The sequence below is a fragment of the Mustela lutreola genome, chromosome 10, assembly GCF_030435805.1.
Source record: "Mustela lutreola isolate mMusLut2 chromosome 10, mMusLut2.pri, whole genome shotgun sequence".
Lineage (NCBI taxonomy): Eukaryota > Metazoa > Chordata > Mammalia > Carnivora > Mustelidae > Mustela > Mustela lutreola.
The window spans coordinates 71530608-71556623 of record NC_081299.1 but is presented as its reverse complement, the minus strand read 5'-3'; the positions used below and the strand labels follow the sequence as shown (position 1 = coordinate 71556623).

At 38.4% G+C, this 26016-nt stretch overlaps 1 protein-coding gene across 1 annotated transcript in view; it reads right to left on the bottom strand.

The window, feature by feature from the left end:
- The window catches only part of DNAI3 (dynein axonemal intermediate chain 3), a 69363-nt gene that overhangs the window by 4546 nt on the left and 38801 nt on the right, over positions 1–26016 (bottom strand). The window contains exons 15-21 of the mRNA XM_059136342.1: positions 24920–25064; positions 22555–22642; positions 14638–14768; positions 9926–9989; positions 4233–4363; positions 1759–1963; positions 160–251 (exon numbers count right to left, since the gene is read on the bottom strand). Coding sequence (XP_058992325.1) covers positions 160–251; positions 1759–1963; positions 4233–4363; positions 9926–9989; positions 14638–14768; positions 22555–22642; positions 24920–25064 — 856 coding nt within the window. The remainder of the gene's footprint in view (positions 1–159; positions 252–1758; positions 1964–4232; positions 4364–9925; positions 9990–14637; positions 14769–22554; positions 22643–24919; positions 25065–26016) is intronic.

The window sequence follows — 26016 nt, the reverse complement described above, 5'->3', positions numbered from 1 at the left end:
GCTACTTCACTCATAAAACAGAAATACATTCCTTATTTGGGATTGTAGGATTCTTTTGTTTTCTTACAAAGCAAAAATGCTATCATTTCTGAACATACTTTTAAAACACACCTCAGCAATTTCTGGTCACATAAATTCTTAGAGCCAAAAGGTACTGACCTCATTGGTGGAAGGGTGACTTAATGTCCAAGGAATTTCCAATATATGCAGTGTTCCATAATAATCACCTATGGCTATAAATTGCTGCTTAGCTGAAAGATCCAAAAAATGGGGGGGAAACAGAAAGTCACCCTGGAGGTTAAACATGAAATGTGGCTTTTCTTTTTCTCCCAAAAGACCTGCTGTGGTTATGATAATCTTGGCATCTTCATCAGACATTCATGACTGATGACAATATTAGCTAATATATAAAAATCATTTTTTCCAGTTGATGAAATGAAAGCCGAGACCCTGAGCCTTTGTCAGCCACCCTGCCCAACTCAAATCTTGTCTTCTTGGTGCACATGTAAGGAGTGTGGCTCCTAGCTGAGGTTGACCGTCTGTGTGGCTGGGCTGCTGGGCAGATTGGAGAAGAAAGTGGGGATAGCACAGGGAAAGATTTTCAAAGAAAAGTCATGAAGCCAGTTTTCACCAAAGACTCAACAAGGGCTGAAGGATACCTTAACAAGGATATCCTTTACAAGGATTCCGTTATCCAGATGAATTTCACAGACACCGCCAGAACCAGGTTTCTTATTATAAAAACAGATCACTTCTTTTGATCATTGAAAATGGATATAAAACACAAATGTGTCTAAGATTTTTCATTTTCTAGTTTATCATATTTTTTTCTTTTTCTCATTTTCAGAAGGTTTAGTTTAAATTGTTAAATCCTAGACTCATAATCCCTGTATACAAAAGCAATGTTTCATAGCAAAGATGGAAAAACTCACACTTGGTGACCCATAAGTTTAAACAATAGCTAGACTGACACTCAGAAATTCTGAAGACTGAATTTCTAAACATAATGTTTATGAGACAAAAGGATAGAAAGACAATTTTATGCCTGCATGCCTTTGGAAACAAAGGCTAACTTCTTTTAAAAGAGGCAAATATACTGGGTTTACATAGGAAGTAGTGCTTGGGTAAAACAGAGAAATTGGGACGAAGGATATAAATTACTTTTTCCAAGGACCACATCCTTAAATTTGTTTGCTTTATGTTGTTTTTTCCTCATAATTAGTTCAAAAGTTAAAAGTTTCAATTGATAAATGACTCCAGAGAGTCATTTGATCTCATGAAAAGAATTGCTTGACACTGTCCAGGGAAAAACCACAAAAATGATAAAATACTGAAAATTTGTGACATAATGAAAAATTAAAGATACAAGAATTACTCTACTTGGGAAAGAAGCAGCAAAAGGTACCAAAGAGTTGGGGATCACCCTCTCTGACTTGAAGAAGATAAGAAGGGTGCTTTTCATTGTGTGGTTTGTTCAAAATCAGCCTCTTCTTGTCATACTAATTATGCCTCAGAAATAATTGTTGATAAAGAAAATGAGAGAAACTCAAGTTGTACCCAAAATTTGCATGCAAGAACGAAGGGAAGAGAAAGGATGAAATAGGATGGGGAAAACTTGAGGGAAAAAATATTGGAGACTTTTCTTAAAAATTTCTTAAAAAAAAAAAAAAAAGACCAGATGGATGTCAAAATGTGCCCCAGTTACTCCCCCCCGCCAAAAATAAAATAACTTAGGTCAGTTAATTAGAATGAACACACCAGAAAAGGTCCAGGGTTTGATGTAGGTGATCATAGTTATGCAGATGCTTTGTGACAGGGCTGGCTCATGAGTTTTCTCCAGAAGGTCCCAGATGTCAATGTATCCATCTTCTCGGCCAACGTAGAAAACTCCAGGCCTTGTCAGGGACCAGTGTCCTGCGGTGTACCTTTTTGGTGCACAGGATGACTGAAGGAGGGGTCCAATCTTTAAACAAATTGTTAAAAAGACACAAGAAAACTTTTGCTATTACCTGAGTTGTATTCACAATGATTTCCTTCAAGTACAACTCAGATGGCTACCATCATGGACCAACACAATATGCCCACTCTGAAGTCTTAACTCTTTTTCTTGTAGGATTTTATTTAATGCCAACTCTTTTCTTTCCTGTGTGTGTGTATGTGTGTGTGTTTTATAACCCTTTCCCCTTATTTTAGTTGCTGAAAAGATCAGACTTTCTAGTTGAGCTGGAGATTGGCAGATGTTTTATAAGTAAAGATTAAAAGGAAATTCTACCCATACTTTCATTATGCTGTCAGGTTGTCTATTTCCCATGGAGTTAACTCTAGCAGCTAAGAAAAAAAAGGAAATAAAAAGTCATTTCCAGCTGTGAGCTGCATCCAATGGCTTGTAAATATTATTTGGAAGAGAATTTAGACCAGCAAAGCATTACAAGATCAGCTTCTCTTTTCTTTACCATGGGGGTAATTTGCCCTTTTTGGGAGGTGTTTTTGTTTTCTTTTGTGTATGTACGTGTGCCTGAATTTGTTTTTTTAATTATTTTTTAAATTAACATATAATGTATTATTTGACCCAGAGGTACAGGTCTGTGAATTGTCAGTCTTACACACTTCACAAAATGTGCTCTCTTCTTATTGTCATGCCCTACCTGACAAGCAGGTGTACTCATTTATCTACTTATAGCTGCAGAGACTAAACTAAGCCATGGAGCTCTTTCCTGGCCTCTGAGACATGCATGAGAAACTTCCCTGTGGGGAATGAAGAATATCTCAGATTCGGGGCGCCTGGGTGGCTCAGTGGGTTAAAGCCTCTGCCCTCGGCTCAGGTCGTGATCCCGGGGTCCTGGGATCGAGCCCCACATCGGGCTCTCTGCTCAGCGGGGAGCCTGCTTCCTCCTCTCTCTTTCTGCCTGCCTCTCTGCCTACTTGTAATCTCTGCCTGTCAAATAAAAATAAATAAAATCTAAAAATAATAATAATAATAATAATAATTTAAAAAAAAAAAAAAAAAGAATATCTCAGATTCATGGACTCCTTGTCCTGTTCTTGCACACCTTGCCCAGCTCCTTCCATTTTTGTGGATAACCAGGTTCTTGGTCCCTGAGTAGTGAAGAACTTGCCGAATTTTATTTTTCTTTCAGAACAAAACTGATACCTATTCACTCTAAAAAAAAAAAAAATTGGACATACTGAAGTACATTGGTATAAAGTAGAAGTCCTTTTGTGGATGGGCACTTTAAGTAGTTTCTAATTGTTTCAATGGCAAACTCGTACATAAATTCACATTTATGTAAGTTAGAGTCCCAGAAGTGAAAATGTTAGGTCAAAGTGTATATATATATATATATAATTTTCACTGTATATATACAATGTATATATACACAATATTGATATATACAATGTATATATACAATTTTATCATTTTATTTAAAGAATTATATATTCTTTATTGAAGAATATATGTATATTTTTATTCATTTTATTCAAAGAATATATATTCATATAAATGTTATATATACAAATATACATATTACTTTTATAATATACATATTATTTTTTTAAAGAATGTATGACAGCTATGAAATAGATATATAGTTCAGATTTTGATAATCTTAAATTGCATAGCAAAGGGACCTGTCATGCTGATTTCTCCCCACTCTTGCTTCACTGGATTTTATCAGTCTTTCCAGCTTTCCAGTTTTGGGCAGTTTAGCTTCTATTTGCCTGGAACCTGGTCCTCTCCTAATCCTGACTGCCAGAGTCCTGACGCCGCCTAACTGTGGCCCATGCCTCTCTCTGGTCTCTTGGCAATGGACCCCTTAGCTTTCTTACTCCCACTTTCTGAAGCTGCAGACATATTCCTGGTGCAGAAGCAAAGGTGATAGACCCAGAGCTTCTCCTTGGGCTTCACAGTAAAACCTGTCGTGTATTTTAAGGGGAGGAAAAAACACAAAGCAAATCAACTCCCACAAGACAGATTTTAAAGAAAAGACTGTTCGGTGTTAGAGAGCAAGAAACTTGTAAATACTGTTTCCTTCCCTCAGGGAAGAAAGGCAAATGGTTGTGTTTTCAAAAGGCATACAGTCTGCTGGCAAGCCAGAACCCAAGCCATCTGTTCTAATTTCTCTAAAAAGTGTCCCCACAGCACTGTTATGTCAGAACAGCCTGTTGTTCCCATTGTCTTCCTCAGTAACAAAGGACCACACACCCACTCCTCCATTTTTCAGGCAACTCACCATAACACCTTCTTTCCAGATGGCCACATTCCATCCCCCAATGGTGAGGATAATGTCGTTGTAAAAAGGTGACCTCTGAACAGTGTGGACGGCTCCATCATGGACAGTGTAGAGGCTCACTGGCTTCTTTGCTGTTGGGATGGAAAAGGCCATTTCATCTTTAATAATAGTGTTTATATTCCTACATGAAGAATGGGCAGAATTCCAGTGGATGGATGATTAATGGGATCCAAGTGTAGACAACAAGAGGTCAGTTGGGGCAAATGAATCTGTCAAGGGACAGCTCTTCCTCTTTTTATGGAAAGTCCCGGGACTTTCCATCAAGGCTGTTTTTCTAGCTCAAAGGAATACTTCATGTTCTTATTCATTTACTCATTCATTAACTCACTTGGTTGGTCAAAAAATATTTGTGGATGCCTATAAGTATCTATAGGTACTGTAGATGTCTGGGTAAACACTGGTTAATAAATGAAAATGATGCTGCCCCCAATAGCTTACAGTCTAATGGGTAAGAGAGATGCTTGATAAACAATCCAATATCCAATAAACAAATCCCAAAGTATGTAATAAAACATGTTAAAAGTGTTATGGTAGGAAAAATTACAAGAAAGAGTAACAAGGGATGTCCATAATTTAGACCGAATGGTCAGAAAAGGCTTCTCTGAAGATGAGACATTTAGTTCTAAGTAGCACTTTGATGTGGGAAGATTTTAATGTGGAGAAGTATTCCACACAGAGGGAACAATACAAATCAAAGTCCTGGGGAGAGAAGTGCTTAGTGCCTTTGTAAATTTGAGGAAGGCAATAAGACCAAAGTCTGGTAATCCCAGCATGAGACATATGAAACAGATGGGGACCAGGAGGGCCCAGACCACACAGGGACTTGTAGGAAAGGAGTTTAGATTATATTCTTCACACGAGGTGTTTCAATGAGTCCTTTAGTCCAGAAGACAATCTGACTGATTTCCAAAGATTCTCTGGCTGCTATGAAGAGAACAAATTAGAGAGAGGTAAAAGGAAAGAGGAGACACCCTAAGAGGTAGTTCTGGTAAGAGAGCATGGTAGCTGGGTTGAAGGTACAATGGACAAAAGTAGATGATCATGAAATACTTGCAAGCTGAACTGACAAAACTTACAGATGGCTTGAATAGGAAGGTTGAAAATGATAGGTTTCTGGTAGGACCAGCTGACTCCATGGAGTTTCCATTTATTGCAACTGGGGTAGGTTTGGATGTTAAGCTCAAGAGTTCTCTTTAGTCTCTGCTCCAGTCTGTGGGTCCTCCTTTCCCTTAGGCTGTCTACCTCACCATTCTTTGGGTCTCCTTTACCCCAGACCTGGCTGCTCCCTATTTTTTGCTGCCCATGCCCACCTCAGGGATGGCCATAAAGAAAATATGTGGCTACCTTATGTCCAAACCATGAACTTATGGTGAATCCCATCATTTTGATAGCTATGAAAAGCTGGATTTTTTTTCCCTCTCCGAACCCCAATGAGATATTAAGCAGAAAAAAATCCACTCATATGAGGTATCTACAGTAATCACATTCAGAGAGATAGAAAATAAATAGTGGTTGCCAGATGCTGAGAGTAGAGGGGAATAGGGAGCTAGTGTTTAATGGGTGCAGAGTTTAATTTTGCAAAATGGAAACAGTCTTGGAGATAGGTTGCATGACAATGTGAATGTACTTTAATAGTTCAGAATTATACACTTAAAAATGGTTAAGATGGTACATTTCACATTTATGTATATTTTATCACAATTTAAAATTTTTATATAAAGTAAAAATAAACAAAAAATTTAAATGTAACTTTCCTGGATTAAAAAAAAAAAAAAGACTAATTTTCCTCCAACTGAAGTCCTATCTTGAAGATAGTATAGGAGACTTATTTCTAAGGCCATCTTGAAACAATCTGGAAGATTCCTGGGAAGTCAGGAAAACCCTGGAAACCAGCAGCTTCCTTCTTGTTGCCACTGTTGTTTCTCAGAGCCTGGTTTTCCCTTTCTATAGTGGAACTTCCCTAGACACCACCTCACTCTGGTGAGCAGGGCCATCCATGAGTCTGGAAGTCCTCTGCAGAATGTAATGATTACCAGTGATAGCAAGATCAACAACCACTAAGATGTATACTTTAGCATATTAGATGTTCTCAGCCCATATCTTTTCCTTCCTTATGTCCTTTTAGGGACCTTTAGTTCCATCTAGCAGTGCATAGAGCTGTCCTTAAGTTATTAAATGGAGTAGCAGAGGCCCCAGGCCAAGTTGCTATGAGAAAGTTACAATAAACAAAGAAGTAGTTTCCAGAATCATTATCTAATGGAGGATTCAGTATACTGATGTGATTAAGAGTGCAGATGGCCTAGGTTCAAACCCTGGTGATGCTGGTAGCTACCCCTTAGGGTTGCTGTGAGGATTAAATGAGCTAATGCATGGAAAGTACTTGGAAGAGTGCATGCTACGGGGCATCTGCTGATCTGTGAGCAGAATACATGAAATAATTATGTCAGTTGTTATCATTCAACTCTCATTTCTTGGCTTGTCACGTAGATCATCTGGAAATTTTGATTGAGTTAGCTTTCTTTATCACATAGATCTCATTCAGGGTACTGTCTTTCAGAAGCTCTTTCCTAGAGGGAGGAAATTCTCCTTCCTGCCTTGTTGTTGATAAGCACATGGGGTCTCTAGGAAGTCAAGATGGATTGCGTCCCAATAATTGCCTCATCTTGACTCAGATACCCTCCATGGTGTTGATGAAAAACAGACTGGTGGCTCTCAAGGAAAACATTGCCAGTTCATGGATGTAATTAGGATAAGCAGGGCACAGTTTAGAGGGTCTAAACATCGACTTTCTCTGAGCTTCAGCCATTATCCAATGGGAATAGCAGTATTGTTTGGCTTTCCATGTTGCAAAATGCTTGACTGATGATTTTAAAGTATTTTAAATTGTTATGAGGATTTCAAAGTATCCTTTTAGTAAGTGGTTATAGCTATTTCCTTTTTTTTGCAATGAACCAAATGCCAAGAAAATAAAAGCAGCACTTCTCCTTTTCCAACCTACACCCCATTCATCACAGAATCCTGGCATGTTGACTGCTAAGTCTCTCTCTTATTTCTTCTGCTTCACCATGCCTACACTGAGTCCTCTCCACCCCTCATCTAGATTCTTGCAAGTGGTCATCGTACTTTCATTGTAAGTCCCACCAATAAATTAATCCAGCCCCTGCTCTCATGCCAGAGGATATTCTGATTATACTGGTGGCACTAGGGTAAGGTTCAAAGCTTAATAAGCACTCAAGACTCTTAGCCATTTGGACCCAATTGTCTTCCAGGCCCCCTGGCACCTTCCTGCTGCCCTCTCTATTGCTATACTTTAGTTACAAGAGCTCCCTGTTTCTTAATCGTCCACTGCTCTTTTGGGTTTCCATGTTTTGGCAGTTATTATTCCTTCTATCTGGCATGTCTTTCTCCAGTTGGATATTACGATCTGCCCTTCAACACCAAGCTCAACTGTATCTCTCTTCAGTAGGGCCCTTTCTTAATAACACAAGAGAGTTGGTCCCTTTCTGGTTTCTTATGTCACTTTGTGTTTGCTTCTAGCCATAACGCTGACACTGCAATGTCCTCATCTGTTCATGTGTCAGACTTTTCTAATAGATCACAGAAATCCTTTGGGGGAGGATAATATCTTGTTCATCTTTATATCCCTAGTGCCTGGCACAGAGTAGATTCTCAATAATGATTTGATGAATGAATGAAAGAAAGAATAAGGGTCATCTTGGTGGCTCAGTCAGTTAAGCATCCAATTCTTGATTTCGGCTCAGGTCATGATATTGGCCCTTGAGCTACACTTGGGGCCTGCTTAAGATTCTCTCCCTTTCCTTCTGCCTCTCTCCACCCCCTGCTCAATCTCTCTTGCTCTCTGTCTCTCAAAAAAAAAAAAAAAAGAAAGAAAAGAAAGGAAAAAGAACAAACATTAGTGAATTTCAATCATAAAGCTCTTAAAGGTTTTTAAGTTTATTGTCATTGGTTATTCTACAAATGGAATAAAATTTAAAATAAATAACTAAACCTGTTTGTCAGAGTCTGCCTCAAAAGCAGTTTAGGAAGTTGGCACCATGGTAAGGCCCCCAAAACACCTCCGAGTCCAAGAAGAACTAGTGTAAGCAAGAAGTGGCATCAGGGTCTCAACTTGTGTCCCAGCGGTACAGTGGAGACAGCTGCCGGTGCATGCAGTCCATGCACAATTATTACTCATGAGTTATCGAATAAACAGACACATGAATAAGCATGAATGTAATTCATTATATCCAATATATAATTTGAGTTCCACTTTAAATCCTGGAATTTAAAATGAGTGGAAAGTATAAAATCAGTCTCAGTTTTGCAAACGCTTGACCTTACTTTGGGTCACATCTAATTCTCTCTCCATGCCTTCCTCTTAGCAATAACACACGTTTGGGTTTCTGGTCAGAGGTTCTATGTCAGAAAACTAGGAGTGCTTTCGTTTCTGGATTAATATGGCTACCTGGGAGGCAATGCCCAGAAAGCACACCTTCCCAGACCTAAGGCAGACTCTAGTCTGCAGAGCCAGACTCAGTAGATAGAAGTAGAGGGGGTGAGATTTGAGGCAGATACCTGAGACGCAGCAGTAGTCCCCTGCAGGCTGTATCTCTGACCTCTGACCCCGATCAGTCAATCCCATGCCCGCTTATCCTAAGATCAGCTCCCCTTCTGCACACCTAGCCTGGCCCCTCCACCTCACTGCTCCACGGAGTGCTAGCTGTCTTGGCAGTGGCCTCTTCCTGTGCTTACCATCATTCCGCAATGTGAAATGTGGCTCAAATACATTTTCATGCCATGATCAAATCCAAAGCTTGAGAGTGAGCAGCTATAATCATAGTGAACCTTGGGGCTCCAAGCTTTGACAGGGAGCTTAGATTATTAGGGAGCCTGAACTCTTGATTCCTGCTCCCAGCCAGGTGTTGTCCCCACACCTCTTCTTAGCTGCCCAGAGTCTGGACACCATTCCCAGCCCGAGAGGAGGGTCCTGTAGTTACTTCTTCATACTGTTCTGACGTCATCAAGGTCATTGTAAATTTACTTTATAATTTGTATTAATATTTTTCATTTAGCTGAATTACCAAATTGTTGAATTATGAAACACATTTTTTTAAATTTAATTGTCCAACTATCTTAGTCATTTAAGCACTTGAGTACTCCTCAAATTGGGGGTGGAGGTAGAAGCAAATCACCAGGTGAATCTTATTGAAAATCCGTATTCCAATATTCAGCAGGTCCAAGGTTCTGCATTTCTAACGGGCTCTCAAGTGCTGCTCTTCGAGGCCCTCGAAGTACAGAAGTACAGAGACAGGACTTGACTGCCTTCCCTCCCATCAGCAAGGACGGGTTACTCAGCACTTTGTAAAAAGGATTAACTTAGGTACACCTGGGTAGCTCAGTCTTTTAAGTGTCTGTGGCTCAGGTCATGATCTCAGGGTCCTGGGATTAAGCCCCATGTCAGGCTCCCTCAGGACTCCTTCCCGTTTGGTGTGGGAGTCTGCTTCTCTCTCTCTCTCTGCTCCTCCCCCCTTCTCATTCTTCTTTTTCTCTCTCAAGTAGGTAAAATCTTAAAAAAAAAAAAAAAAAAAAAAAAAGAATAACTTACTCATAACAGAGGAATCATCAAAACTTACTCATCAATCGGCCAGTTTCAGGGTCTCTTTCCATTTTCCAATCTGTGTATATCACTCCACCTTCCTAAAAATATTACAGGTTTCTGATGAGTACAACGACAGCTTAAGGGACTAAAGACCTCTTATGTGTGTACTAAGACTGACTATAACCCAAACAAGCACAAAGCAACAGGTTAACTCAGTCAAATTATAACTTGATACAGTGGTGGGGGGGGGGAGGCAGGGAAGGCTCAAAATGATTACTTGGTTTTATATTGAACAAGAAAATGATGTTGTTGAATTTTTATGTACACATAGTAATGTGGAAAACACAGGCATTTATGGAGATAATCTATGTACACAAGTTCCAGCTGCTGGGTTCCTAAATTTTTTGTTAATAGGAAATTGTCCCAATGGACTAAAAGCTCCAGGAAAGGAACCCATCCTACTTCTTCAGTGATTTGTCCTCAGCATGATACAAAGTCAGTACTTAAAAATATTTGTGGAGTAAGAGAGAAAAGGGGAATGTAAATTGATAATATGGTAGTATTACTTTTAAAGTTGAGAACAGGAAACCAAGTTCCATTTAAGTAACATAACTAGTAATATATATTCTCCCTCTCCTTAGGGCCATGGTAAGGAGAGGGGAAGGCAGTGGGACCTGGTGTAAAAAGGCAGAAGCAGCCACACACAGGGAAAAGACTCAGAACCCGTGAATAGCAGAGGTAGGAGAGGTTTAGAGAAAACCTTTGGACCCACGACCCAACTAATAGAGGGAACACAGAGACTCGGAAAGGTTAAATGATTTCTTCAGGGTCACCCAGATGCTGGCTCCTAATTCCAGTGTTTTTCTCTCTGGGTAATAAAAGGAAAACACAGAGCAGGGTGTATAAAAAGAGGAGTTGGGAGACCTGGGAGTATGGCTTAGGATGTGTAGGCCAGGGAGAGGCCAAGGGAACACATCTGGCCGGCGCCCACTCATTCACTCATCTGTGCTTTTATTCATGAACGCACGGAGCAAATGAGGACTGTGTTTGGTGTTGGAAATTCAGAGTCGGAGGGCAAGCCCTCCCTCCACTCTCCACTCATGTGCCCAGAGTCTCGGAGGGCGCAGACTGACCGGCTGGCATTCAGGGCTCACACCTTGCCTTTGGCTGTGGCACCTCCCCCGCCCTTATCACTTAGCGAGCGCATGGTGTTTGCCTCCGTGTTAGGAATTATCTGCATGTGACCCAGACTCCACCAGAGTCCCGTGAGAGTCACTGATATCTCCTGGGTCCCACAGCAGATATGTGCAACACCAAACAGAACCAAGTCAAAGAGAAGCAGCTTGAACCCAGTTCATAAAGACATGTTGAGTGCCCATCCTATCAACCGCCTAGCTGGGAACCTTCCCGACCGTCTCCATCCAGTTACCCTGTACTCAGAATTCTCCTCCTCCTCCCCTGTGCTGACATTCTTGGCCCCACTGCTCATGCCCTCTTCATCTCTGGGTTGGCCCACTTGAAATCACTGCCTGCCTGGCCTGTCCACCTTCCTGGCTCCACTCCCTCCTGCTTCAGCCCTGCACTAGCCAGTCTGAACCCAGAGAGGTTTCCCTTATTCTCTCTAACCAAAGGAGATAGACCAGCCATGTCAGGTGTTGGGAGAAGAGCATTCCACTGGAAAGTCAGCCCATGGTGGGGGGATTTTGTCTCTGTTCCCTGGGCCCAACAGTGCCTGGCATACAGTACATGCTCTATAAATACCTGTTGAATGATGGATGGAATTAACTCTAAGGAGGGCAAGGGCTCAAACAGCAGGAAAGAGTTTGGGGTAGAAAAAGAAAGACAGGGGTGCCTGGGTGGCTCAGTGGGTTAAAGCCTCTGCCTTCAGCTCAAGTCATGATCCTGGGGTCCTGGGATCGAGCCCCATATTGGGCTCTCTGCTCAGCAGGGAGCCTGCTTCCTCCTCTCTCTCTCTGCCTGCTTCTCTGCCTACTTGTGATCTCTGTCAAATAAATAAATAAAATCTTTGAAAAAAAAAAAAAAAGAAAAACAAAAACAAAAATCAGAGCAGCCAGAAGGAGAGAGGGAGATTGGGACAGATAGGGATGGAGAGATAAGAGCGAGCCAAATTATACAGAATCTTTTAGGCCACAGTATGGACTCTGGATCTTATTCATGTATGACTGAGTTGTCACTGAAGAGTTTAAGCACAAGGTGTCATACTTTAATTTCTTTTTTAAGATCTTGTGATCATTCATCTTTCTAAATCTGTCACGTCCCTGCTTTAAAAGCTCTGGTGTGACAGAGACAAGTAATATATGATTCTACTTACATGAGGTACCTAGAATAGTCAAATTGATAGAGACAGAAGGTAGAACGGTGGTTGCCTTGGCTGAGGGAAGGAGGGAATGGTGAGTCATTGTTTTAATGGGTACAGAACTTCAGTTTGGAGCGATGAAGACGTTCTGGAGCTAGATGACCGGGAGAGTTGTTCAACCGCATGGCTGTATCTAATAGCATTGGATTACACACTTCAAATTTAAGAATGTAACTTGTTATTGATATTTTTCTAGAATTAAAAAATATCAGAAGCCTAAGTTATAAAAAATTAAAAGCCCAAGTTACAAAACAAGTATCTGTTTGGTCAGTGCCTCATTGCTTATCAAATGTATTTCACATTCCCTAACATGGCAGAAAAGGCTCTTTGGTTGGATCCCAATCTGGCATCGAAGGTACAGCGTTCCCTCTTGCACAAATGATTTCACTATCTCCAGGCAAATCCCAGGCTTCCATAATTCCAAAGTATTGTTCAGGCTGTTACTTCTGCTGGGAATTGTGCTTTGATCTTTCAGATGCCTCCTTGACCTCCAAAGTCCAATCTGCTAACAGTCTGCATTCCCCAACCTCCCTGTCTTGTCCCTGTGGCTTCTGGATGGGCATTGGCTGAATAATGCTCTTAATGTCTCTGCTCCTTAACTAGGCAGTGAGCGCCCTGAGGATGGGGCTGTGCTGTTGATTCATGTCTGATCTGGGGTCTGGTGCTGTGCCTGGTGGGCAGTATGCTCTTGTGAACTGGTGTAATCAGCTAATCCCTTCATAACAAAAGTGTGAATGCAGAGTGCATTCCAGTGAGACCAAGCTACGGCATCTTTGTATGGTTGCATGGCTTGGGGGGAAAGCCCTTTATTTTTAGGGAAAAAGAGTTATGAGTGAAAGGGCATCTCTGCCTCTGTATGTCTGTAGATAAAGTTCTGAGCCTCATTTTTTCATCTGCAAAGTGAAGATTAATCCCTACAAGATTATTAGGATTTTGTAAAAGATTTTATTCATTTATTTGACAAAGAGAAACACAGCAAGAGAGGGAACACAAGCAGAGGGAGTGGGGGAGGGAGAAGTAGGCTTCCAGCTGAGCAGGGAGCCCGATGCAGGACCTTGGGACCTTGGGATCATGACCTGAGCTGAAAGCAGATGTCCAATAACTGAGCTACCCAGGTGCCCCAGACTATTAGGATTAAGTAAGATATAATTTGGAACAAACACCTGGCATAGACCTTGCTATATAGAAAATGTCCTATAAGTGTAAGCTCCCTTGGTTATTTCAGTAGGTGCCCCAAAATGGCAGCCATTACCATTATTATAACCAGTTGTTACTTAACTTTTGAATTGAGTGAGTTTTGCTACTACCTTTTGCTAACTAACAAAGCAATATATTTTCTTAGTAGATCTCTAATATTCAGCATGGTTTCTTCTATATGGTGTGGGTGTTCAATAAATATTTGCAGGTTGATCAATAAATCATTAGTAAAGAGTGTCATACTGAATTTTATAGTTTTTTTTCACATTCCTTAGGAATATTTTAAATTTGAATCTGAATCATCAAGATTAAAAAATCCTATGTAAATAAGTATATTAAAATATGGGAAGGGGTATAAATATTATAAATCTTCATAAAGCAAATAGACAGTAGAGGTTGTAATGAAACAGAATAGAAAAGTGGTTGCCAGGGTGGGGGTAGGAGTGGGAGAAATAGGAAGAGGCTGGTAAAAGGGTGTAGACATTCAGTTGTAAGATTAGTGAGTTCTGGGACGCCTGGGTGGCTCAGTTGGTTAAGCAGCTGCCTTCGGCTCAGGTCATGATCCCAGCGTCCTGGGATTGAGTCCCATATTGGGCTCCTTGCTCCGCAGGGAGCCAGCTTCTCCCTCTGACTTTGCCTTCCACTCTGTCTGCCTGTGCTCGCTCTCGCTCGCGCTCTCTCTCTGACAAATAAATAAATAAATAAAATCTTTAAAAAAAAGATTAGTGAGTTCTGAGGACAGAATAGAAAACATGGTGACTACAGTATAACACTATATAATTGAAATTTGCTAAGAGTGTATAACTTTAATGTTATCACACACACATGCAAACAGATAAATATGTGAGGTGATGGATGTGTTAATTAACTAGATGGGGGAAGACTTTCACAATGCACACATGCATGACATCACCATGATGTACACTTTAAATATTTTACAACTTTATACGTCAAATATATCTCAAATAAAGCTGAAATTAAGAACATATATATAAGGAAGACTCTCTCTCTATATATGTATATATGTTTGTTAGTTTTTATGTTTGTTTGTTTGTTTTCCCATGGGTGATACAACCTAGATATTATATATATATACACATATATGTATACACACATATATATGAAGACTGTATATATAATGTATATATAAAACAGCAATAATTCTAACTCACCTCTGTTCCCGCAAAGAACTTTGTGCAAAAGTCCTCTATTGGCTTGAGTTGATTGGCCAACCCGGCTTCCAGATTGTGGTATGGGTTCATCTCTTCTGCATTCACTGCTTTGCTCTGGGTTAATATTTTGTCTTTCGGAGGGGTATGAATAGAAGAAACATATTTACAGTGAGAGACCTTTCAAAATATGGTTAGCTTCTTTTTTCTGTCCCTTGCTACACACATCTGCTCCATTCCCTCCCCAGTGTGGTAGGCATAAACATCTTTAGACTTCTAATTTAGCAGTAGAACACTGGCTTTCAAACCAAAGCATATGCAGTAACTCTTGCATGTAAAATTGATCAAAACCTGCCTTGCTGTGATTAAAGCGTTCCCTGATGGGAAGGGGAAGACCCCTCTACCTACTTTCAGGGGCTCCAAAAAGGTCCATGGCACACAGTTTAAAAACCAGTTCTACATTATTTGTATCATTTCAGAATTATTGACAGTAAAAATTGGACATGAAATATATCCTCTGGATTACATTACTCTTGATAGTCTCAGTAAGATTCTCAAATTAGAAACTTGTGTCATTTTTATTCATTTGGCATCATATGCAAATTTTTCAAATAATTCAAGATTAGCCTTTTAAGTGTCAAAAATTATCTGATTTCTAAAAAAAATAAATCCATCTAAAATGTATTCCTTGTTTTTTATAAGCACAGCACATGCATGGACTATAATTTAAAGTTTTCTGATTAGCTCAGGTTTATTCCTTAAGAACACCAGTGATTGTACGATCTACTGTAGCTGGAACTATCCACACAGACAGAGCATAGTTCATCTGGGAGCTACAATTCAAACACCATCTGGAAATTCTTTTGTTTTTAAAAGTATCTGATGTCATCTTGTTTTAAAACAAAAGTCTTTTTATGAGCTAAAATTAATGTTATTTACTGAAGCTTTGGAAAATAGTGAAAAGCATGAGGAAAATAACAAAAATCATTATCATATTTCTCAGAGGTAACTACTATTAATATATTTCCCTATAATTATATTTCTGTGTGTGTATATGTGTGTGTGTGTGTGAGAGTGTATACACACACACACACACACACACATATATATATATATATATATATTCTGTGACTATATAAAGATTTTCTTTTAATTGAGTCTTAAAGCGTTGCATCCTGCTTTTCTATCCTCTTAAAGATATTATCTTGGGCATATTCTCAGGTCACTTATTAGTTTTTTAAAAAAATGTGATATTAAATTTCTGGGAACCCTACTCACCACATTTCAATATTTCATCATCTAGGTTATATCACCCATGGGAAAACAAACAAACAAATGTAAAAACCAACAAACAAATATATAAATGAAAATTAAAATAGAAAAAAAACCCCTTAGGTCTACTAAAAATATACATTCCATTTTTTAAAAATATAGCATAATTATGGACAGAAGTAAAAAAACAATTATGAGTTGCACCTGGGTGTTTCAGTCAGTTAAGCTTCTGCTTTCAGTTCATGTCATGATCCCGGGGTCTTGGGGTTGAGCCCCTCATTGGGCTTCCTGCTCAGCAGAGAGCCTGCTTCTCCCTCTCTCTCTGCCTGCCACTTGCCCTGCTTGAACTCTCGCTCTTTGTCTCTCTCTCTCAGATAGATAAATAAACTCTTAAAAAAAAACAACCAATTATGACTTTGTTGGTACAATCAACCGGCACTTCCTTTATTAGAGATCTACATGCTTTGGGCCTGTAGATCCTTTCCCAATTAATAAGATATCAAAAACAAGTATTGAAATAAGTCAAACATGAAACCAGACGTATTAGCTGTATTACAAAGTGTCAATCAACATTTCAAAAAATAACTAGGTACATTTAATCATGTTGTTCCTTTTTTTTTTTAATTTAAGATTTTATTTATTCATTTGAGAGAGAGAGAGAGAGAGAGAAAGACAGAGCACAAGCAGGGGAGAAGAGGGAGACGCAGACGCCCAGGACCTGCAGATCATGACCTGAGCTCAAGGCAGAGCCTTAACCATCTGAGCCACCCAGGCATTCCAGTACTGTTCTTACAAAATGATATTATTTATGTCAAATTCTTCACTCTCATTTCAATGTGTTTTTCTCTTTTTAAGTGATATACATTAATGTATTAGTATCAGTAGAGTATATCATAGTAGAGTGGAACATATAATTTGTAAAATGTACATAATTTGTAAATATAATTTGTAAATATAATTTGTAAATGTAATATGTATATAATTTGGGCATATAATTTATAAATAAATACATGCTCATTGGGAATATGTGTTAAAAAAAAAAAATTTCTGTTTCCTGAGGGGTGCAAGATGGAAGAGTTTGGAGCCCTCTGGTCTAACAACAGGAACCAAGAGCCTGATCCAGGGGTCAGTACAGGTGATGCAGAGGAAGAGGCAAATGTGAGATGTGCCGTAAAGGAAGACCTAGTTATCCTAAGAGAGAGACTGTATGTAGGGACCTCAGGAGAGAGACAGGGATGACTCAAGTTCTGTTCTGGTCACACTGACATTGAGGGACTAGACTGGGTTCAAACCCAGGAGACAGCAAGAGGCGAGGTGGAGGATTCTCAACAGAGTAAGAGGGGACTGAGTTACCAAAAGAGGTGAACAATGAGGAAAGCACACTGCTGAAGTTAAGAGCCTGAGGGACATTCATGCTGAGAAGGCAGCAGGGAAAGAAGACTGAGGAGAGAAACTGAGTAAGTCTCAGGAAAACCAAAAAAGCCAGGGCACGGGCTCCGAGAAAAGGGGCTTAGTTGATAGTGTTTATTGCAGTAGTTAAAGAGAATGAGGCCTGAGAAATATGGGATCATCTGTGAGTAAAATGTGTTTACTCAGACTTGACAGGAATATCCTACCTCATCCTCATAGCATCCATCCATGGATTTCCATCGCCAGGGCCTGGGATACTAACAGCAGCTAACACTTACTAAATGCTTACTATGTGACTCCATGCCGTGTACTCAACTGTGTGCTGGCCGTGCACCGGTTCACTCAGTCCTTGCAGTAACTCCTGAGGGGGTTAAGCATTAATTCTCCTTCAAGGATGACGAAGAGCTCTTCTTAGAGCTGTCTATGTATTAACTCATTTTATCTTTACAATACTCCATGAGGTATTACCTTCACTATTTACTTCCCTTATCTTCACATCTCTTTTCTCAAACAGCTTTATTTTAAAAAGGAAGGCACAGAGAGATATAGTAATAAATGGTTAAATAATAAATGGTGGCTTTGGAATTTAAACCCAAACTCCAGAATCCACATTTAACTACTATGCCACAGTGTTCAGAAGAATATGACGGAGGATCTGAAAGCAATTCCAAAATAGGAATTCCGAAAACATTTAGAGAAAAGTCTTCTGTAACAGAATAAACGAAAAGAACATGTGAAAGTGAGCGCTCAGAAGGGCACGGACTACTGAAGATCTATCATGGCCGATGAGAGCCATGTGGCCGGCAGCCACTAGGTGGCAACACAGCGCCGGACAGTGAGCCGACCCGGATCATGACGGTGGGATAGCGTGAATTTGGGATTCTTGGTGGAAGGCTGAAGGAGAACCAGTGTAGGGTCAATCAATAAAATGTGCTCAACAAACATACAAGTGTATTCCAAGCAACAGGTTCAAGTCTGGTCAGAGTAGGTGCAGAGCTGGCAAGGTGTCCTAAGGGGATTCAAAATACCATAATGAGATTTCAAATAAAGTTCGGAGAGCTGGCCATTTACAGGAGGCAGGTCATGACCGCAGTAATTGCCTTTAGTGATCAGAGGCATGTGTTAGTAAGATACACTGAGATTACCAAGTGAAATTTAATTTTCTCCAGGACTTGGGGGATTGTCTGCAGCGTGGACTTCTGAACACACATAAAGGGACATAGCCAACCACAGGCTCAGCTGAGAGTCTAAAAAATTATCTGTCCATTCATTTTATGAACCGATTTAGCCAGTATACCTTTCTCTGAGAAATATCCACAAAATGACTTTGTCTGGAAAGAGAACATTCGTTTGATGGAGAATATTTCTGTTGGATGACATTTGGGTCATGCTTCAAGATTCATTTTAGATAGGTCCTTCCTTAAGTGGATATAAGATATGTATCTATCACACCAGAAGGTAAGCTCCACGGAAGCAGGGAATTATCTTTTCACAGCTATGTCCCTTAGAGCCTAGCACTTTGCAAGAGTTAATACATGTCTTGAATAAATGCAGATATAAGCATAGAGATAACAGTGTAAAAATTGTTCTTTAAAAATTTCAGGGATAACAATTCCTAAATCACAACCAAGTGGAGTTTCTCCCAGGAATCCAGGACTAGTTTAACATTCAGATATTAATCAGAGTAATTCTCCATATTAATAAGTTTAAAAAGAAAAAAAGCATGAGATCATCTCCCAAAATGCAGAAAAATCTTTTGACAAAATCCAACATTAATAGGAATTATAGAAGGGAAATTTTTCAACGTGATAAAGGACTCTACAAAAACCCTACAGCTAACATCATACTTAACGAGGGAAGACTAAATGCTTTCTGCCTAAGATCTGGCATAAAACAAGAATGTTCTCTAACCACTTTGCCTCCTGAGGTTTCTAGCCAGTGTAATCACTTAAAAAACTCATACAGATCAGAAGAGAAGTAAAGCTGTCCTTATTTACAGATGACATTGTCATCTACATAGAGAGTCCAAATAAATCTACAAATAAGCTACTATAAGTAATGTGATTTTAGGAAGATACAAAATCAATACTCAAAAATCAATTGTATTTTTTTACACTGGTAATGAACAATCTGAAATTAAAAATTTGAAAGTACCATTTACTAGAGCACCAAAAAAATGTGAAAGACTTAGAGACAAATCTCTCAAAAGAAGTGAAAGATTTCTACACTCAAAACTATAAAACATCACTGAGAAACTAATGACCTAAGTAGATGGGGAGCTCTACCGTACTAATGACTTGAAAGGCTCTATTGTGCAGACACCAAATTCTTATAACATCGATCTTGTAACCCTGATTTGCCAATCAAAATCAAAGCTGGTTTATGCAAGACAAAAGATACAAAATTCCCATGGGAAAGCAAGAAACCTGGGTTGGTCAAAAACTGCTTTGAAAAAGAAAAAAGTTAAAGGACTAGCACTAATTTCAAGACTAATTATAAAACTACGGTAACCAAGACAGTGTGCTATTGGTGTAAAGATAAACAGAGATCAACAGAACAAAAAAGAGAGTTCAGAAATGGACTCTAACATATTTGGACAAGTGATTTTTGACAAAGGTACAAAAGCAATCCAGTGGGAAAAGGATGTGTTTTCAACCACTGGTGCTGGAACACCACACACAAATCAACTCTGATCCATAATTTGTGCATAGGAAAAAATCATCTCAATGAAGATCATAGTTACAAAACTGTAAAACTCCTAGGAAAAAAACCCCAACCTTCAATTATATTCAAAACCAGAATCATAACTCTCAAAAGAACAAACCAATGAACTGGACTTCCTCAAAATTAAAAACTTCTGCTTCTCAAAAGACAGTGTTAGGAGAAGGACACTTAATGTATTTTTTTAAAGATTTTATTTACTTAGTTGACAGAAAGATGGAGAGGGAGCACAAGTAGGCAGAGGGAGAGGGAGAAGCAGGGCTCCCCACTGAGCAGGGAGCCCAATGAGGGGCTTGACCCCAGGACCCTGGGATCATGACCTGAGCCAAAGGCAGATGCTTAAACCACTGAGCTACCCAGGCACCCGACATTTTAATATTTTAATAGAGGGTAAGTCACAGACTGGGAGAAAATATTTGCAAATCATATATCTGATAAAGGACTAGTATGCCATATGTTAAGAGCTCTGAAAACTCAACAATAAGAAAACAAACAGCACAACTAAAAAATGGGTAAAAGATATGGACACTTCACCAAAAAAGATATATATATGAGTGGCAAAAAAATACATGCAAATAAGCTCAACATCTTTAGTCATTAGGTAAATGTAAATGAGATATCATTATACCCGTTTTAGAATAGTTCAGTTGAAAAGACTAGCCATACCAGCTATGGAACTCTCCTGCACTGCTTGTTGGAATGTAAAATGGTATAACTGCTTTGTAAAACACTTTGGCAGTCTCTTAAAAAGTTAAACATACACCTGCTATATGATTTAATTATCCCATTCCTAGTTTTTTACCCAGGCAAATAAGAGCACAGGTCCATACAAAGACATGTATATGTATATGTACATGTACATGTATATGTATATGCATTGGTATATGTAAGAGCCTTGTGTTGAAAACATTACGTTTTATTGTATGTCAATTATACCTCAATAAACATGTTGAAAGTGAATAAGGAAAAAAATACTTTTAAAAGATATAGTGATATCCTTACTATCAACCAGATCAAAGCAGTAAGGTCCTTGTGATCATCTTTTTTCATTAATTTGAAAAGTAAGAGTAGAGCATCTAATGATTTACTCTTTTTTTTTTTTTTTTTTTTTTTTAAGACTTGATTTATTTGAGAGAGAGAGAGCAGGAGGTGTAGGGAAGGGAGGAGGGGAAGGGAGACACAGGTTCCTGGGTGAGCAGGGAGCCCAATCAGTCCCAGGACTCTGAGCCAAAGGTCGCGGCTCAACCAACCGAACCACTCAGGAGCCCCCAATGAGTTACTCTTTACAAGTTACAATAACCTTACAGTCTTGGTTTCCTTAATCGTAAAATGGTAATGAAAATTCCCAGTTTGCAGGATTGTCATGATCATGAGAATCTGTTTTACATACCATTGCACCCCCAGGGTCTAGCATAAAATAAGCATTTTATAAATACCTGGTAAATGGATGAAAGCAGGTGCAGTACTAGGTAGCACAGAACCTAACTCAGGGCTGGGATTCAATAAATTGTAGCTGACAGTTGAATACAAAGAAGTGGAGGAGAGAACTCACCTTACATTCTTTCTGGAATGAAGCAGGCCCAAATACATTAAAAACACACAATGTTTTAAAATTGCTTGGAAAAGATCTATAAACATTTAGTGTTTTTTTTTTTTCTTTAATATGAGGTCTTGGGTTGTAGCTTCAAAGTGAGTTTTGCCCAAGCAGGGCATTATATACATATTATGTTTTTTCCAAGATATTCTGTCATTTAACTGAACATTCAACAATTTATAAGTGGAAATCCATTTGACAAGGCAAATATTTGGAAAATACTTCAGTTTCTTGTGATTCTTTTACAGTTTCTCTGTGCATTGCTCTTGGGGTGGGATATTCGTGCACACCTTTATTTTAATAGTTTCGACATTTGTATGTGTACCGTTCAATTACTTCAACAAAGGTGTAAGGGTTGAGTTGAGATAGATTTAAAAGGCAATTGTTATTTCTCTATTTTATCGTGGTACTGTACAATGAGCACATACGTACTTATAAACACAGCTTTGTAAAAGTTTTTAATGTAATAAATTCTCAAAAATATACTCGATAAATATTTATGAGACTCAACTAAACTAAATTCTATCATCAAATCTTTGCGTGTGTGTATAGGCAGTTTTAATGTGTTGGCCATAGTTTTGTGTGTGTGCGTGTGTTTGTTTTTTGAGAAGGAGTGATGGGGAAGGGGAGAGAGAGAATCTTAAGCAGACTCCAACATCCAGTGCAGAGCCTGAGGCAGGGCTCTATCTCACAACTCTGAGATCATGACCTGAGCCTAAATCAAGAGATGGACGCTAAACCCAACCGAGGCACCCAGGTACCCCTATATTTATTATAGCCATTATAAAGTTCCATATTGGAGGGTTTGGTTTTCTGTAATCTCTTTACAAATCAGACTATCTTAGCAAGTAACTCACCTCGGACATAAAGAATCACTAATTCTCAAACTATTACATGCCATTTCAATAAGCAAATGCAGTTACCTTGTGTGTTGTAAAGGAGATCATCTTCGCTCAGGCTGATCTTGGTTGGGCAGTGGTCTAAACTTGTTTCGCCTTTAGACAGCCTTAACTTTTGGGAGAACACAGAAGAAAAATTATTTCCATGTATCCTGTGGGTGATTTATTCTTGCTTTTCCTTTCCACCCCCAGATGGCTGTGTCCCACCTCCCTCCCTGGGTCCCTTTTCCATTCTCCCTCAGATTCCTAGTTGCTTTTCTCCACAGACAGTGCCTCAACCACAGTTTGTACAACCCTGCAACCCAGGCCGTCTGGGTGGCTCAGTCAGTTGGTGTCTGCCTTTGACGGGGGTTATGATAACAGAGTCCTGGGATTGAATCCCGAGTCAAACTCCCTGTTCCAGAGGGAGCCTGCTTCTCCCTCTTCCTCCTCTGCCCTTCCTCCTGCTTATGTATTCACGTGCTCTCTCTCTCTATCAAATACATAAATAAGATTTTTATAAATAAATAATAAATAACCCTGCGACTAAAGGGAGCTTGCCCAGGGGGCTCATTTCCAAATTCCAATCTCATGTGTTGAATTTCTGAAAATACTGTGTATTCTAATTCATAATACATCCTTTTTGGTTTTAATATAAAATAATGGTTTAGTCTCCTGGTTCCTACGTCTTTCACATAAATGAAGCTCTAGAAAGTTGTGTGGGGTCTTTTCATCTGCCAGGCACTGTTGAGTCCCCTTGGGGACACATGTACCCCTGAGTTCCAGAAATGGCTTGGAACTGCAACAGAATGAGAAGCTGCCACACTTCGTATTTTTCCCTCTCAGTTTTTGCCCCACATTTCTCCATCTGGATATTTGTCCACATGCTAACAATGATTCCCTGATAAGTTTCTGTTTGTTCATTTCCTTTTCAATGATTTATAGCTTGGTAAATCCTAACCCAGAAAATTCCTAATCCTCTTTTTCTAATTTCTAATCCCAGCTCCTTCTGGAATATTCTTATCCCTCTGTGTTCTCTCTTACATTTGGAGCAAATACATATTAATGTAATTCTTTTTAAGATTTTTAAAAATTTATTTGTCAGAGAGAGAGAGAGCACAGGCAGACAGAATGGCAGGCAGAGGCAGAGGGAGAAGCAGGCTCCCCGCGGAGCAAAGAGCCAGATGTGGGACTTGATCCCAGGACGCGGGGATCATGACCTGAGCCGAAGGCAGATGCTTAACCAACTGAGCCACCCAGGCGTCCCCATATTAATGTAATAGTGATAGATATAGGATAGGGAATAAATAGTAAGTTTGGAATTGAAACTAGACATTCTGAAAAAAAGAGAGTCATCAAATTGCTGAAACCCATTCATACTTTCCACAATCCACAGCTATATTTTTCTTCAATTAAAATTGTTTTTCTTCAAAGCTCTGCCTTTCAAGAAAAGTACAAATAATTTCTCTTTGAATTACTTTCAGTTTTGTTTGGTTATAGATATTAAAGTACTCTTAAAAAATAAATAAAATACTCTTTCCTACTACATGCAAAATATATAGAATTTTGCCTATGTTAGGGATTAAAATTAGCTTTCTGGAGAAAAATTAGCTTTCCAGAACTTACTGATTTACAAGCAACTGTATATGCATATATATACAACTATATAATTATTATGTATATATTATATTATATATGTTTATGCAAAACATATATATACATATATAGTTCTATATATATGCATATACAGTTGCTTGTAAATCAGTAATATATAATATATACATTAATATATATAATAATTATATATAATATATATAATATATAATTATATATAAATAATATATAATTATATTATTTATTATATAAATAATATATAATTATATAAAATTATATTTATATAAATAATATATAATTACAATAATATATAATTATGTGATATAAATATTATTAATATATGATTATATATTATTTATATAAATAATATATAATCATATATAAATAATATATAATTATTTATTATATAAATAATACATAATTATAAATAATAATTATAATATAATTATTATTTATATATAATATATAATTATTTATATAAATAATATATAATTATTATATATTAATGTATATTATATATTATATATATAATTATATAATAATTATATAAACCATCAGTATGTTGGGGAATGCTTATACATGAACAAATATCAATCTTGAGGTCACAAAAATTGTGATTTCTGGCTTGACCTAGGCAAGCATCACAATAATTCTCAGTGAATGAATTTATTGGTTAAATGATGAAGTCCTTTGTTAACTTGAGCTTTCTAGAGTGTGTATATACATGTATATATATGCATATATATTACAGAGTATACGCAAGTAAATAGAATGGACTAGATTGCATGTTACTTACCTTAGTGAGAGGTTTCCAGGAGAGATCGAGATGCAAAAAAGTAGATGGTACATCCAAAGGAATTTCAATATGTTCTTCTTTCTTTTTGTCTATTGGTTGTGGAGTTAAAGATTTCTGTGGTCTGATATCCCAGAAACATACTGTGCTTTAAAAAAATTCACATACGTACTTATAAACACAACTTTGTAAAATATTTTAGTGTAATAAATTCTCAAAAATATACTCAATAAATATTTATGAGACTCAACTAAACTGTTGAGTACAAGTAAAAGATGTAGCCTTAGAACTACCATAATTTGCTGCTTCCACACATTAGCAATGTGATCACTGCTGTATATTAGTATCTCTGAAACTAAGATTTTTATGACATGGGACTGTTTTGCATTTTATATTTTAGAGAATTAAACATTTTATAGGGTTATTTGATGACTTTGCTGGTACTGACCCTGATATTATCATATATGAGATCTGAGTTTGGATATTAACACCAACTTTTTTTTAGTATCTTTTTTTTTTTTTAAAGATTTTATTTATTTATTTGATAGAGAGAGAGATCACAAGCAGGCAGAGTCAGGCAGAAAGAAAGGGGGAAGCAGGCTCCCAGCTGAGCAGAAAGCTTGATGTGGGGCTAGATCCCAGGACCCTGAGATCATGACCTGAGCCGAAGGCAGCGGCTTAATCCACTGAGCCGTCCAGGCGCTCCCTTAGTATCTTTCTTCACATTTTTTTAAAGCACTTTTAAAAGCATCGTCTTTTTAACAACTTTATTGAGATATAACTCAATAGCCCAAAATTCACCACTGAAAGTACACAATTCAATGATTTTTGATATAGTCACAGAGCTTTGCAACCATCACCACAGTTAATTTTAGATTTTTATCACCCCAACATGAAACCTTGTACAGATTGGCAGTCACTCCTCACTGCCCCCCAGCCCTAGACACTAATCTACTTCCTGTCTGTAGAGATTTGTCTATTCTGAACAATTCATATAGATGGAATCAGACAATATGTGACTTTTGGTTACTGGCTTCTTTCAGTTAGCATATTTTCAGAGTTCATCTATGTGGTAGTATATGTCAGTATATCATTTCGTT